Source organism: Rhincodon typus, chromosome 38, assembly GCF_021869965.1.
Source record: "Rhincodon typus isolate 14 chromosome 38, sRhiTyp1.1, whole genome shotgun sequence".
NCBI classification, from domain to species: Eukaryota; Metazoa; Chordata; class Chondrichthyes; order Orectolobiformes; family Rhincodontidae; genus Rhincodon; species Rhincodon typus.
Genome location: NC_063369.1, coordinates 17,082,954 through 17,099,978, shown reverse-complemented (window position 1 = coordinate 17,099,978; position 17,025 = coordinate 17,082,954). Strand labels below are relative to the sequence as shown.

The following is a 17,025-nucleotide window of genomic DNA, read 5'->3' as shown; positions in this document are numbered from 1 at the left end:
TCATCCTACCACGCTCATCCTACCACGCTCATCCTACCACGCTCATCAACAGGTTAACACACAAGTGAGCTTAATATTAGGCTAGCCACTGTGGAGCAGGTTATTCAGAAAAACAAGAATGACGATTATACTTACAAGAATCTGAAATGTATAACAATCTGGGATTTCATGGTTGATAATGGTCTGAATGTTAATGGCCTTCAGTTTAAACCGTATGGAGACATCTATTAGCCTGAGAACACAAATTCAGAATAAGTTTTAACAGGTTGCTTGTAACAGTGCAATTCTCCATTCCTCATCTGTCAGCTTTCACAGTGATTAGTCAAAATCTCCTAAATTCAATCCATGGTCAACTGTTGGCCCAGCTCAACACAGGGGTAGAGTGTGAAACTAGTCAGCAGCTTAGAGGCTGACTGTCGATGTCAAGGCTTAGACTGTGTGGACCATCACTACTAACAGGCTGAGAACAATTACAGATCATGTCTGAGGCATGACATGAAATAGAATACACTGCCCAAAAGACACATTCAATGGTATGTTTTGAAAAAGTATCCAAAAACACTTAAAAGGCGGATGCTGGCACATCTATGGAGAAAAAGCAAGGGAGTGGGGCAAACTGGTTCTTGAAGAGCTGGCAAAGACAGAATGGCTCCTGGTGCATCCCACACAGTTCTATGGTGCCAACTTGCGAACAGTGAGCATTAAAGCAGAATGAAACAGCCAACAGCAAGTTAAATGTAACCATGAGTAACCCCTCCCTCACCTCTTGTCAGAGCCCTCACTCACAAAGGGTTATATTTCTCTTCTGTTGGCAGATTCTTCAGTTTCCCAGCGAAGTGTAATTATCAGCCAACTCTGGATGGCTCAACACCACACAAACACATGGATACACAAATCAGGAGGAGTAGGCCAATTGGCCTCTGGAACCTGCTCCACCATTTGATAAGATTATGGAGGATGTTCGATTTCAACTCCATATTCATACCTACACCTGATACCCTCAACTCCCTTGTTTGTCAGGAATCTACCTACCAGTGCCTTTAAAAAGTCAATGACCCAGTTCCACCACTGTTCTCTGGGCTAAGAGTTCCACAGATTCGTGACCAAATATTTCTCTTCCTCTCCATCTTAAATGCCAGACCCCTTCCTTTAATTAGATGCCCCCTAGTTCTAGTCTCTCCCACATGAGGGAACATCCTTCAGCAGGGTCTTGAATGTTTCAGTGAGATCTTCTCTCATTCATCCAAACCCCAGTGGATGAAGGCCCACCGTGTCCACCCATCCCTCAAGTTTACCTTCTCATCACAGAGGTCAGTTGAATGAACCTTTTCTGAACTGCTTCAAATGCAGATCCATTGGAATGGGATAATTAACTTCCCAGTTTGAGGCTCCGTTAAACGAAGTGTCTCTGGCCAATTAACTTTTAAATTTAAATAATTATACTACATCCTTGCATACATGCATATCAATTAGGAGCAGGAGTCCTTGGTCCTTCCAGACTCTTCCTCCATTCAATAGGATCATGGCTAATCCAACTCTAACCTCAACCCCACTTTCCTACATACCCCAATCACCTTCACCTCCCTTATTAGTCTCTCCTGACTCTCACTGGGATATAGGCCCCCTCCTATCCTCAGCACTCTGACAGGGCCACACATCTGTAGCTCACGTCTAGTGCCCAGGACAGAAATGCGCTGAGAAGTTTTCCAACTGTGGATGCACCCCAACACCATACCCTCACTTGGTTGTCCCAGTTTAACAAAACACACCAGGGATTGAAGGAGATGTTGCTTCAGTTTACTCCACATGGGGCAGTTCTTGCTAGCAAGTCACTGAAGGCTGCATCAGTGACTTCAACAGCACTGCCAGATCATCATGGAATGCTGTAGCTGGACAGAAAGAATTGAGAGCAATGCTGCACTCGCACCTCCAGTACCTGAGCCAACTCGGTTTTCGAACAGCTGTGTCAATAGGGAAATCCAGGCTAAGTTGGAGTTGGGGTAAAGGCTATAGACCTGTACAGGAGCAGGATAAGAAGAAAGCATGGATAGATCAAGGCACATAACAACTAATAAAATAATTTGTGTGAAATCTTCTTACTGAGAATAGTTGGTGTTGTGTTACATCTCAAGTGTACATTGTCAGCCTTTAACAAAGATGCTCATTTTCCCAATCACAGTGTGTGACCTGAGGCTGTAACAATCTCAATCTATCTTACTTTGGATCAATTGAAGCATGATATTCTACTGAAAGCATGCTCCTTTGCTGTAACCCAATAGCTTAAAAACAGCCTTGACACTTGTGTGCCTGGGAAATGTAATATTTGTATGAAACAGTAAGTTGTAAGAAAGCTTTGACAATGTAACACAGCGCAATTAGATATACACAACTTAAAACAGGTTACTTGGCCCAAAACACACTCAGTGTTTGCCCTCCAAGGCAGCAAATGATCCTAAATGCTGTGTTTGTTGCCACCCGAACTGCAGAGGGCACACTTAATCCATATAGTCGCAGTGTAACAACCAGTGGGAAGCAGTTGGTGCTATGGTACATCTTTTAGAGTATTGCAATTGGTCTTCAAGAAACATGCTTATGGTATATCACACTATGATCTGAGGTTACCAAAAATCTTTCTCCATCTTATACCAAATCACCTGAAATATGACACTCTATTGGGAGCATATACTTCTGTTGTAACCTAGTGAGTAAAGACACTCAGTGCCTGACTGTGGACCTCAGAGTTCAGCTACTTGTTTAGAGACTCCCATTACAAAGTGTAGGCTTGCTTTCTAACAATAGCAGTGCCTGCTACAATGAGTAGGAATGACGGGAGCAGCAAAGGAGGCAGTAGGACGGCTAGACACCAGACACAATGGACACATTTCTTCTATTTCCAGCAGATTACAACTGCACAATGATAGTATCAATGGCGCTAACTTCCTATTACAGTGCGTTGGCAGCAGATACACTGCAGTCGTGGTCATATGGGGAAGTGATAATTTGGCGGCATTATCACTAGACTATTATTTCAGACCCGGAGTGTGTTCTGGGGACTCAGGTTTGAATCCTGCCATGGCACTGGAATTTGAATTCACACTTGAACATGTGCTAACGGGTTCAAGAACAGCTTCTTCCCCGTTATTGGACTGCTGAATGGATCTCTGTAACTTCGAAAACTGTTGGTCTTGTTAATGCTAATCTTGCTTTGTGCACCTCCTGTGCAAAAGTTTCCTTGTATGCCTAGCTCTAAGCACCCTATGATCTGTACGTCCTTGTTTGCTATGATCTGCCTGTACTGCTCACTAAACAATGCTTTTCACTGTACTTAGGTACATGTGACTACAATCAAATCAGATCAATAAATATCTGTAATTAAGAGTCTAATCATGACCATGAAAGCATTGTCAACTGTTGGAAAAACCCATCTGGTTCACCAATGTCCCTTAGGGAAGGAAACTGCCATTCTTACTTGGTCTGGCCTATGTGCAACTCCAGACCCACAGGAACATGGTTGACTCATAACTGCCCTCTGGGCAATTAGGAATGGGCAATAAACTGCTGGCCCGGCTGGTGATGCCCACATCCTGTGAACAAATAAACGAATTTAGCCCCACCCAAATCTCATCTCCCTATATCCAGAATTCTCTTGAATCTTGTCACAATCTCTGCCTTGATAACTAAACTTAAAGCAAATCCTTAGCTGTGTGACTCCTTGTGGGATGTTCTCCTGCCCGGAGTTTGAATTCAGAGTTTAATCTGGTTTGTCCAGTTCTGCCTGGTTATATTTACACTGAGTCATCCTTTGATTTGAAATTCTATCCTAATAAATGGTAGTTTAAGAGGTTCGAATGGTAAAAGCAGATTGTCAGGCCCTTCCTTCTATCATACTTCCTCAAACTAGGCAATGTTGAAAATCTACATTACACCCATTAAAACCGCAGGATCCTTCCTGCTGTTCAGAGTTATTCTAATTCAGTTTTATACTGGCTTTTCTTTAACCCTTGGTGTGAACAATGGTACTCCATTATCAAGCAAGCTGGACTGAACAAAACAAAACAAAACAAACTCGATTGTCAGTTTTAAAATGAGAATGGCCTTACTTGTAGAATTTTAATGTGATGTTCTTGTATTGTGGCGTTTCTCTGGGATCGACGTGTAAAGCGGGACTCACATGCACACACTCTGGAAGAAGAACGTTAGAAATACACTGCATGAGCACCTCTAGTCTCATCCATCACGGTTAATGTACTTTTTTTCCAAAGATTCATTCTCTAATCAACCTGGTCAGAGAGATGTTATTACACACCTCCGGAGCAGGTGGGACTTGAACCCAGGACTGCCTAGTCCAGAGGTAGGAACACTATCACTGCGCCACAAGAGCCCTAGAATACTCAAATGCCAGGGAATTATAGATATTTTCTAATCAACCTCTCAGTGATGCTACTGCACATTTCTGAAGCAGGTGGGACTTCAACACAGGCATTCTGGCTCAGGGGTAGGGACACTGTGCCACAAGAGTCTTCTTGTTTCAGGTCAATGACCTTGCAATATGGAGATAATTTTCTAATCAACCTGCTCAGTTATTACACAGTGCTGAACCAGGTTGAATCTCCAGAAGTAGGGATGTTATCTAACCCTATTGTATCACAAGAGTCCCCCTAATGAATCTCAATGATGCCAAGGTTAAATAGAGACACAACACAGTGCCTGCTGGTACTACAGGCTTTCCACAACTGTTTGGTTTGTGTGCACTATTGTCAGTCAAAATAATATGAATTTATTTACTTTTCTTTGATACTGTTGATGGATTGGTTCCATAGTCAGCCATACGGCACAAAAACAGACCCTTCAGTCCAAGCTGACCATAATCCCAAACTAAAACAGTCCCACCTGTGTCCGTTTGACTCATATCCCTCCAAATATTTCTTATTCATAAAATGTCTTTTAAACATTGTACCTGTACCTGCATCCACCACTTCCTCAGGAAGCTCATTCCACACACAAACTACTGTGTAAAAAATATTGCCCCTTGTGTCTTTTTTTTAAAATCTTTCACATCTCATCTTAAAAATATGCCCCCTAGTGTGGAAATCCACCATCTGCAGGAAAAGACACCTTATCTATACTCATGATTTTATAAACCTCTATAAAGCCACCACTTAACCTCCAGTGAAAAAAGTCCCAGCCTAGCCTACGTTTCCTTATAATTTATACACTTCCCAGCACCATCCTGGTAAATCTCTTCTGAACCCCCTCCAGCTTAATGATATTCTTCCTATAACAAGGTGGCCCAGAACCGACCACAGTATTCCAGAAGAGGCCTCACCGATGTCACGTACAACCTCAACATGACGTCCCAACTCCTATACTCAAAAGGTCTGAGCAATTAAGTTTGTTTGTTAAGTGATACTGAAAAGTCTATGAACAGAGATTTGAGAGACACTGTGTTGGTTCAGAAGGAGGCAGGTATTTGTAATGTTCCAATCTGTCAGTAAACCTGACATTAAGTAAAAGACTGGGTACCTTACCATCTGGCTACAGAAGGGGTTAACTACTACCAGTTATTTAGAGATGAGCAAACGCTAACCTGAAGTTACAGCTTCTAATACACCACACTACCACTTCCTAAAGATTTTAGGTCCATTAATCAAACAGATAACACTGAGCACGCAACACAGGTCTGCCAAGAGCTGAAAGGAGATGCTAATGATTCAGGTACAACCTTCAATCTCAATTTTAATTTTAAAGGGCCCCAGTCCAAAGATGAAACATTTCTTTCAGCACTCAGTGATGCCGTGGTGACCACCCTGTTATTCCACTCCAGATTCTGAAGTGCTCCAACCAGAAACTCAACTTGCCTCTCCACTGCTAGTGGAGCAGCACAATGTTTCCAGCCTGATTCTAATATTGTGCGTGACAATAAGTGTCGCTAAACTTCCTCCGACCAATAATTCAAAGTTAAACAAAGTCCAAATCCACTTCCGCTCTATCAATCACAGCCTCACAACCCCATCAGCGACAGACACACATACATTGGGTGTACCTTGGAGCTCATACTGCCTGGGGGTAGTGCAATGGCACTCACTATTGGATGGTGCTGCTGTAGAATAGACACACGGTGGTGGGGGTAGGGAGGGAGCTGCAGGCTCAAATCCAGCCTATCACATTACTGCAGGCTGCTGCCTATCAGCCATGTTCCCTGACCCGCACTAGTTCCCCTGTTGGCAACACCTCTACTTCCAATGTCAGCATGGTCTTGCCCTCCTGCATCATTCTCAACTCTTCTCACCCTGCAACCCTCCGAGATCTCTGCATTTCTCCGATTCCGACCTCTCGCACAACCCAATGTCAATGTCAATCACTCCACTATTGATGACTGCCTGGAGCCTGAGCTCTAGATTCCCTCCTTTTAAGATGCTCCATAAAATCCATCATGTTTAACCAATCTTTAAGAGCCTGCACTACTCTCTTATAAGGACGCAAAGTGTCAAATTTTTGGTTGAGGACATTCACTCAGACTCAGTACCAAGTTACAAGCACTATGTAAGTGCAGCTGATTTATTTAGAAGTGATATCATCTTTGAAAAAGACTGGAGTTCTATATGGTCACCACCCCTCCCACTGAGATATGATGCCTTGCTGCAAGGAATCTTTGTAATTTCTCTGACACAGCAAATTAAATTCCTGCAGTTGAAGATGCTTTAAATTAAATTACAGCATAGAAGAGCTAACCTTCCTATGTAGAAGGATGAGAGCCTTTTCCACTGTTCCAGCTCTACAGGAGAACGAGGTGATCAGTGACCCACCAGCACCTTCCCATAATCCACAGGCCTGCCCCTGTCGCTTGCTGCCATGGCAATGTAATCAAATTAGAGTCCTAGAGTCATTCAGCACAGAAACAGACCCTTCAGTCCAATTCATCCATGTCAATCAGACAGCCCACTCTGACCTAGTCCCATTTGCCAGCATTTCGCCCAAATCCCTGTAAACCCTTCTATTCATGTACCCATCAAGACGCCTTTTAAATGTTGTAATTGTACCAGTCTCCTCCACTTCCCCTAGCAGCTCATTCCATACACACACCACCGGCTGCAAATAAAAAGTTGCCCCTCAGGTCCCTTTTAAATCTTTCCCCTCTCACTTTAAACCTATGCCCTCTAGTTTTGGACACCCCTACCCTGGGGAAGAGACCTTGGCTATTCACTCTAGCCATGCCCCTTGTGATTTTATGAACTTCTATAAGGTCATTCCTCAGCCTCCAAAAAGTCAATAAGTTCCAATGGTTTAAAACTGCTGCTGCTCCCCACTTAATTCAACATGAGAAGGGACTCTGCAGGCAGCCAGGGCCATGGGGCACAGGGGAGGGAGTGAGACAAAACCAGCTACATCAACACTGACTACGAGAGATGGTCTCTCACCTGCCATAGCCCCTTAGCCATCTGCAGGGTTCAAGTCAGCAGTGTGCTGGAAAACCCACCACTCATTTCAAGGGGTCAAGCAAAACGGTGCTCAAAAAGCTTGAAAATATCCGAGGCACTGCGGTTTGTTAATCAATGCCACTCATACCTGCCCCCTCCCCCAGGACACTGCATGGGCTGCTCCCACAGCAACGCCCAAGCCCATCACTTCCCATCGAGGTGGTGGAGGGAACTGCACCATCATAGGATCACTGTCAGCTCAGAGTTCTTCAATTCTCACATGATTCCAATGTTGACATGTCTCTGCCCCTTGATGGTTGGGTTAAATCCTGGAACTGCCATCACAGCAGGCAGGTGAGAAAACAGCCATCGACTACTCACGTGGGCACACAAGTGGAAGGAGACTGATGATAATTACTGGCCTTGCTAGAATTGTCCATATCCCAAATTTTGAAAAGTACGCAATGACAGGGAAGAAAATGTACACAATCACACACGCTCTGCAGAATGAAAATGGACATGCAGTTTAAAAAGCGTTAGTCACTGGTTTCACCAGCTACCACCTTGAATCTCTTACCTGTTATCACCCGCGGGTTGATGTTGAAGGTGTCATTTGCAGGATTGATGCTGCCCTTCTTATAAAAGCGCTGGCAGAGCTGCAGAGCAGTGTGATTCTCGTCACTGCTGAACACATAGGCATACCGTCCCAGAGTCAGGTTTTGCAGAGCCAGGTACTACAAGGGAGATAAAGTATCGGATTTGAGCTGCTCTGCAGTCGCGCATGGTCCATCCAGCCAATGCAGGTCCAAGATACCGCACTGTCAGGGACATTGAGCAATGTGACAGTACACAGTCAAAACGGCAGGGACACAAACTACAAATCTGAATCAAGTCATAAGCAGATAGGGGCAGGAGTTTCAAAATTGTATCAGGAGAAGGCTGATGAATAAATAAGAAACTTATATCCCCACAACAGCTTTCTTGAGAGCTTTACAGCAGTGAAATATCATAGGACCGTCATTGCTGTTGCAATGCAGAAATTCAGAAGGCTACCTGCATCAGAAGATCCCACAAACAGCAATGACCAACTTAATCTGCCTTAGTGATCAGGGCGTGGTTTACCACTAGCCAGGAGTCAGGTTTCATCGGTTACTTTGAAACAGAGCCATGTCTACTGGAGGAGCCAGGCAAGCCCAATTGTTTAACTCTGCATGAGTGTGTTGCCGCCCTGCGATACCCACTCGAGTCTCAGGATTGGGACAGGAGCCTTATACAGGCTCTTCCCCTCTCTCCCACACTACCTCGATGGTGCTGGCTCTCCCCTCAGTGTCTGAGCAGCATCACTACAGTGTCTGCACTCCACACCTACCAGCAATCGCTGGACAATGACTGGAGATAGGAAAAGGAGCATATTTATTCTGAATCGAGGTTAGCTTTGATTGCCGAGTCCACTTTGATAAGCCCTTGTCATTTGGGCAATGCCTTCTCCTTACCATTGATAGCTGTGCTTTCAACTGCCGATGCCATCACCTCGAATTCCCTGCTTAATCTAAAAAGCCACTTCTTCAGCCAAACCTTTGTCCAGTTCTTGCAATACTCTGCTTCAATTCACAGTCCATTTCCATCCTGTCCTGTGTGAAGCCTAGGCTTTCTTGCCCCATTTCTGCCATAGTTTGCCTTTAACACACACACATCGAACAAACAGTTCAAAAGAACAGGGCTCCTGTGGAGTCTGGATATCCATAAAATTCAGCATCCCCAGAAGTACAGGAAGGAAACTCAACAGCAACATAAAAGACTAAGAGATAACACTCTGAGCCAGTGTTGTGGGCATCACCAACATACAGGCACAAGATCCTAAATAACGAGTGAGATTAATCACCTGTTTTCAGTGATACTGACTGAGAAAGGAACATACTAGGATTCTGGAGAAATTTCTTTGGGATTTCTGAATCCTGATGACAGATTTGTTTATTGAAAAGATCCACCTGAACAGAAAGGCTGATGGCAAACCCAGCCACTTCCTTCTATACTGCACTCAGGGACAGTTTGATAGCAGACAAGTGCTGGGGTGAAATTTGAACCCTCAATCTTGCAGGCCCAATCTACAAGCTGAAGCTGTTTAAATCATCCTGATGCTGCAGAAGGACGCCAGCAATTTTGCATTAAGCGTCTTGGGGTAGGGGTGGCTCAGGGAAAACACTCAGGATTCCAGCTCTAATTGAACATTCAACTTGACATTTACGCCATAATCCCACTATCAACATCCTCTGGGTTATCATTGATTAGAAACACAACTGGATTTGCCACATAAACACAGTGGCTACAAGAGCAGGTCAGCTAGGGATACTGCAGCGAGAAACTCATCTCCGAACTCCCCAAAGCCAGTCTACCATCTGTAAAACACAAGTCAGAAATGTGACGGAATACTCCCCAATGGCCTGGATGGGGGCAGCTCCAACAAGACTCAAGCTGCTTGACACCATCCAGGACAAAGTAGCCCACTTGTTTGGCATCACGTCCAGAAATCTACTCCCTCCACCACCGCTGACGTTCAGTAGCAGCAGTGTGTAGCATCTAGAAGATGCACTGTAAAAATTCAAAGGTCCTTAAGTCAGCACCTTCCAAACCCACAAATCACTTCCTTCTAGTAGACGGGCAGCAGATACATGGGAACACCACCACCAAGTTCCCACCAAGTCACTCAGCATCCTGACTTGGAAATATATTACTTTGTTCACTGTCACTGGGTCAAAATGCTGAGCTCCCTCCCTAAGGGCATTGTGGGTCAACACACAGCAGGGTGAGCTACTGCAGCTCACCATCACCTTTTCAAAGGCAATGAGGGACAGGCAATTAGTACTGGTGCAGCCAGCGATGCCCAAATCCCATGGATGAATTAAGAAAACCTGCATCTCCAGGAGAAGGGCATGTGAGAGTACTGGGGGAAAGGACTGGATCATACCCAGTAGGCACACCCTGTATAGCTCAATGACAAAGAGGAGTAAATTGGCGTAACATACAAGATAGGGCAAGGTAGAACTTGAATTCTTCTTTCAGATTTCCAGAGATTCTGCTTTTCATTCATGCTCATTTAATTACCACCTCTCAACCAGGAACATGCACTTTGAAGCTCTGCCATCCTCTCTGATGGGATGTTTGTTTGCATCTTTCAGCTCATTCCCCTTCATTGTCCCTCACTGGCCCGCTAAGACCAGCTGTGTCATTGAATGTCTCTCGCCTTCCAAGACACCACAGTCACTTTTCTCACCCAGTCTCACTCAAAATCTATTACATTTTTTGTCCTTCTCCAGTTCTGATGAGAGATCATGGACTTGAAATGTTAATTTTTGTTCTCTCCCTACACATGCTGTTGATTATTCCCAGCATTTTCTTCCTTGAAAGAAATTACCTGCTCTTTGCTGTCTGAGAGAGCTTGTTGTGTGCAAACAAGTTGGCCCCTTCCTCAAAGGACAACAATTACCTTTTAAAAATTACTTAGTTGTCTGCAACATGCACAAGGATGTCCTGAGCTCATGAACGACAGTCTATACAAGCAAGCTCCTTCGTTCAACAAGATACAATCTTGTGTTATTATTTTACAATATGGTATTTTTACCCTGTTCAACTTACATGCTGAAATATCCATTTGCTTCGTTAGTTGCCACCAGAAAGTTCAATTTGGCAGGTTAACGGGAAGAGAAAACTGCAAAGTATTCAAACCATAAGAAGAGGAAGAATGACAGCTACTAACCTGTTCAACAGTGTAGAAAATAGAATCATAGACATCCTTCTGTGTATACACAGCGTAGGAATCATCCGACCCATCTGTGTAATCCTTCAGGAAGAGGTGCTTAAATGTCATTGTGTTTTCTTCTGTAAAATCTACCACCATTTGGTTACTCAACCCAAACAGGATCAACTGTGGAAAACAATTAGCAAGAGGCATCAGACTCTGTTAAAAGGGCTCTGTCATTTGATATTCTAGCTTAGATTGTAGCTCAGTTGGCAGCATTCCATAGATGTTTGTGGGTTCAAATCCCATTCTTGGGGCTTGAGCACAAAACTAAAGGCTGCCACTCCATTACTCCATAGTACCGCGTCGTATTGTCAGATTGTGCCACCTTTCAGATGTGGCATTTAACAGAGGTCCCCTTCTGTTCTCTCATGTAAGTGCGTAAAAAGAAAACTGTCCCTCAAAGAACAGAGAGATCACATGAGCTTTTTCATTAATTTTTCATCTTTCAAGTCAACATCACAAAACCAGGTTATCTGGTCACTATCACATTGCTCCATCAAATGGGATACAGCAGTTCAGGGAGGGAGCTCACTGCCACTTTCCCAAGGCTAACTCAGGACTGACCCAGCCAGCAGCACCCATATCCAATTGAATGAATTTTTACAACGTGGATCTTGCTGTATTGCATGCATTATAACTGTGACTACACTTAAAGTATTTAATTGCCTGTAAGGTGCTTTGGGGTGCCCCCATGGTCACAAAAGACAGTATATACCAAGTGGGACAATATCTAGTGGTTTCTTCACTGGACTATTAACCCGGAGACCCAGGAAATATTCAGGGACCCGGGTTCAAGTCCTGCCATGGCAGATGGTGGAATTTGAAATCAAAAACCTGGAATGACAAATCTAATGATGGCCAGAGATTCATTGTCAATTGTCAGAAAATCCCATCTGGTTCAATAACGAGCTTTAGGGAATAAACTGTTGTCCTGATCTGGTCTGGCCTCCATGTGACCCTACACCCAGAGAAACGTGGTTGACTTTTGCCTGCCCTCTGGGCAATTACGGATAGGTGGTAATAGGGGGTGTTGCTGGTCAAACCACCATCTACATCCCACGAATAAATAATAAAACAATACAAGATTTATTTGTCTTTATAGGAAGCAAACATGCACAGGTTTGACATCCTAGGTGATGCACAGCCATAGCAGGAAGGTTGGCTATCGGGCAATGGTCCTGTACTCCACTAACCTAACAACAGCACGTGCAATAAATCATTGCTTCCCCACAGGGACCCCGTAGTGCAGTTTGAAAATTGTTGTGACCCCCCAGTGAGAACGGAGGTGTCAGGGAGTAGGGGCCAAGACAGCAGCACAGTAGCTGTTTTAATTCAGTCTGCAACAGCTAATGCTGCCTGAACTTGCGATCTCACCAGGGCTCCCAACCCCCAACTTTTGGAAGCCCTGCAAGACTTGCATCACCACCCTGAGCCAAAAGAGAGAAGCAGACATCCTGGGGTCAACTTTATCATAGTCAATGGTTTCAAAGTTAATCTGATTAATTCACCTCATCGTTATCTTTCAGAACACGCTGTACCCAAAGGAGCGGATGTGTACTCCACAAGGCAATATTGAATACTTTTCACATGGTTGTAATGGAACGAAAGACACAATCGTACTAAAGACTTCCACTCCAGAATGATCTGCACCCCTTGCCAACCAGAGACATGGGAACATCATCACCTGCAAGTTCCCCTCCAAGTGGCACACCATCCTGGCTTGAAATGATATCACCGTTTCTTCACTGTCACTGGGTCAACTGGAGTTGCCTTACCATGCTGTGTCCTACATCCCTCAGACTGCAATCGTTCAATAAAGCACCCCACTACCATTTTCTCAAGCAGCAATTTGGTTTGGGCAATAAATGCTGGCCTTGCCATTTGGTGCACACATCCCATGAAAGAATTTTTAAAATCTCAAATGGTAATTTCCGCTCATCAGCATAAATTACCACAAGCAGTCGATTTGTGCAGTTTGAGCAGTTTGTTTTTACAAACCATTGTTTCTAAACACCCAGTTATGGCACTTTGACACATTACCAAAACACCTCAAAGGACTGTGGATATTGAATTACTGTCTCAGTGCGCGGTCAGTGGTAACAAACTACAATATCACCCTAATAGAGGTCCCCATTTTACAGGATGCAGGAATGGAATGAAAAGACTATGTAGAGAGGAAACTGGCAATGAACAATGTTACTCGTGAGATCAGTTATATGACAGCCCTGACAATCTTAAATTGATTTATTGCAATAAAAAGCTCTGGGAGTTCTGCCAGGTACCTGGTAATTACCCCGTTGCCAAGTTCCTGCTGTTATTAGCTGGGAAGCAGGAGCAGCAATACAGCAGTAAATCACTGCAACTGGCTACTGAATCAGAAGACAATTGAGACTTACATTCCTGCTCCTTCTGACTCACAGGAAGACAGCTCACTCATCCAACATTGCTGGAATAGCCCTGAATCAGGATTAACCACAGGTAGACAGGGAGGAGGCAGCACTTGGCACACTTGCCTTTATTGGTCAGTGCACAGAGTATAGGAGTTGGGATGTCATGTTGCAGCTGTACCTGACATTGGTTTAGACCACTTATGGAATACTGCATGTAATTCTGGTCTCCAGAGAGCGTAGGGTTAAGTTGAGAGGGCAAAGATTTAAAAGGGATCTAAGGGGCAACTTTTTCCAAACAGAGGATGGTGTGTGTATGGGATGAGCTGCCAGAGGTGGGTGCAGGCGCTGGTACAAATACAACATTTACATGTCATCTGGACGGGTATTTGAACAGGAAGGGTTTAGAGGGATATGGGCCAACTGCTGGCAAATGGGACTAGATTCATTTAGGATATCTTTTCGACATGGATGAGTTGGTCCAAAGTGTCTGCTTCCATGCTGTATATCTCTATGACACTATCTGTGGCCCAACGCGGGGTGGTAATGTCACTAGTAATCCAGAGGCTTTGCTAATGTCCTGGAACCAGGAATTCAAACCCCACCACAGTGGCTGGAAAGACAATACAACATCTGGATTGAATGGTGATTTGGAAACTGCAAGTAATTGCCATAAAAACCCATCTGCGTTACTAATGTCCTTTTGGGAAGGAAGTACGCTATCCTTACCTGGTCTGGCCTACATGTGACTCCAGACCCAAAGCAACATGGGTGACTGAACTGCTTTCAAGGGAACTAAGGTGGGCAAAAAAATGATGGCTTCAGTGATACCCACGGATAGCAAAAGTATACAGTGAAGTCTGCTGGCACACACCAAAAAAATCACTGCCATGATCTCGCAAGAAAAGGCAACTAAATCCTTTTGGGCAGAAGTTGGCCTCAATCAGTCTATAGCCATGCTGACCAGGGTAGCCTTTGGTCAGGACATGATGACTGGTATTCCCAATTAGCAAATTACAACACGAGTGAGTTGGCCCTGTGACCTCGATACCGTTGTGTTTTTTTTATTCACTCATTGGACGTGGACATCACTGGCTGGGCCCAGCATTTGTTTGCCCACCTTTCATTGCCCCTTGAGAAGGTCGGGGTGAGCTGCCTTCTTGAACCGCTGCAGTCCATGTGCCGTAGGTACACACACAATGCCCTTAGTGAGAGAATTCCATGTTTTTGACCCAGCGACAGTGAAGGAACAGTGATATATTTCCAAGTCAAGGTGGTGAGCAGTTTGGAGGTGAACTTGCAAGGGGGTGGTGTTCCCATGTATCTGCTGCCCTTGTACTTCTAGGTGGTGGTGGTCATGAGTTTGGGAGGTGCTGACTAGCTTTTGGCATTTCTGCAGCGCATCTCGTGGACAGTACACACTGTTGTGACTGAGCGTCAGCAGTGGGGGGTGTTACACAATACATACGTGAATTTTCACCTTTATTGTGTGCTCTTAGTGAAATAGCAGCAGGAAATAATAGTAAGTGATGTTCTGATTATTGTTTAGTTTGCTTCCTTAGTTATTTAACAAACATTTACCATATTTAATAAATACATTTGCCTGCATGAGTCCATGTTTGACAGCACTGTGTCCGCACAACAGTTACCCTCCTATTGCCATTGACCTCATGTGCCAGTGCTCCTTGCAAGCACCATTCCCATAAACACTAGCCACTTTTTTCAGAAAAATGCTGGCTACTACTGGTCTGAGACTGCTTGGAGCAGCTCACCCAGGTTCCTTCAACAGCACCTTCCAAACCTGCAACCTCTACCACTCAAAGACACGGACAGTAGATGAAATGCACATATGAAATATGAGCAGGTGGCCATTTGATCCAGCAAGCCTACTCCATCATTCAACTATATTATGACCAATCTTCTACCTCAATGTCATTTTCCCCCCACACTTTTCCCCAATACGAGTTATTTTTAAATATTAAAAATATATCAATCCCTGCTTTGAACATGGCCAACAACGGAGTCTCCACAACCTCTGGGATACAGGATTCCCTCTGGGTGAAGAAATTCCTCATCTCAGTTCTAAACAGCATGCCCCTTATCCTGAAACTGGGTCCTCAGCCAGGAGAGGTATCCTTGCTGCATCCATCCTGCTGACCCCTGTAAGACTAGCCTATGTCTCAATCAGATCCCCTTCAACTCTAAATTTCAGACAGCACGGGACCAGTCTCCTAAACTATCATAAAACCACTCTCCCATCTCTGGGATTAGTCTGGTGAGTTTTGCTGGGTTTCTATAGCAGTTCTGGTCTCCCTGCTATAGGAAGGATGTTGTTAAAACTGGAAGGGTTCAGAAAAGATTAACAAGGATGTTGCCAGGCTTGGACGGTTTGAGCTATGGGGAGAGCCTGAATGGGCTGGGGCTATTTTCCCTGCAGCATCAGGGGCTGAGGGGGTGACCTTATAGACGTTCATAAAATCATGAGGGGCATGGTTAGGGTGAATATCCAAAGTCTTTTTCTCATAGTGGGAGAGTTCAAAACTAGACAACATAGTTTTAAAGGAGATAAAAGAGAGAGAGAGAGACGAAAGATTTAAAAGGGACCCGAGGGGCAACCTTTTCACACAGAGTACGCTGCCGTTATGGAATGAGCTGCCAGAGGAGGTAGTGGATGCAGGTACAATTACAGCATTTAAAAGGCATCTGATGGGTCTATGAATAGGAAACGTTTAGAGGTTTGTGGGCCAAATGCTGGCAAATGCGACTAGCTTAATTTAGGATATCTAGTCAGTGCAGACCTAAGGGTCTGTTTCTATGCTGTATTACTAAGCATACCTTCCTTAAGCAAGGAAACCAAAACAGTACACAATACACCAGACATGGTAAACCAATGTTCTATACAATTGCAACAAGACGCCTTCTCTCTTGTACTCACCAATACAATATTGCAATAACAAAGGCCAACACGCTACTCGCCTCCCTCATTCCTTGTTGCATCTGAACAAGGACACCAGATTCCTTTGGATATCAACATTGCCCAATCTCTCACTATTTAAGATATACTCTGCATTTCTGTTTCTTTCATCAAAGTTGATAACTTCACCTTCTTCCATCTGCCACATTCTTACCCATTCACTCAGCCAGTCTAAATCTCCTTGAAACCCCTTTGCTTCCTGCTGACAACTCACATTCCCACCTAGCTCTGCACCATCAACAGACTTGAAAATATTGTACATTTGGTGCCTACATGCAAAGTTTGGGAATAACGGGGGGCATGGGTGCTTAGTAATTTGTACAGGACCTTATTGAAAGCCCCCTGAAAATCCAAATACATCACATTCACTGGTTTAGCCTTGTCTATTCTGTTAGTCACAGCCTCGAAAATCTCCAGATTGATCAACTATGATTCCCCTTTTCATAA

The 17,025-nt window shown here is 44.3% G+C and overlaps 1 protein-coding gene across 2 annotated transcripts in view; it reads right to left on the bottom strand.

The window, feature by feature from the left end:
• mcoln1a (mucolipin TRP cation channel 1a) overlaps nucleotides 1-17,025 on the bottom strand; it is a 50,543-nt gene that overhangs the window by 19,302 nt on the left and 14,216 nt on the right. For both annotated transcript variants that reach the window (XM_048617861.1, XM_048617862.1), the window contains exons 3-6: nucleotides 11,173-11,340; nucleotides 7,996-8,152; nucleotides 4,101-4,182; nucleotides 136-232 (exon numbers count right to left, since the gene is read on the bottom strand). In XM_048617861.1, the coding sequence (XP_048473818.1) occupies nucleotides 136-232; nucleotides 4,101-4,182; nucleotides 7,996-8,152; nucleotides 11,173-11,340 (504 nt within the window). The remainder of the gene's footprint in view (nucleotides 1-135; nucleotides 233-4,100; nucleotides 4,183-7,995; nucleotides 8,153-11,172; nucleotides 11,341-17,025) is intronic.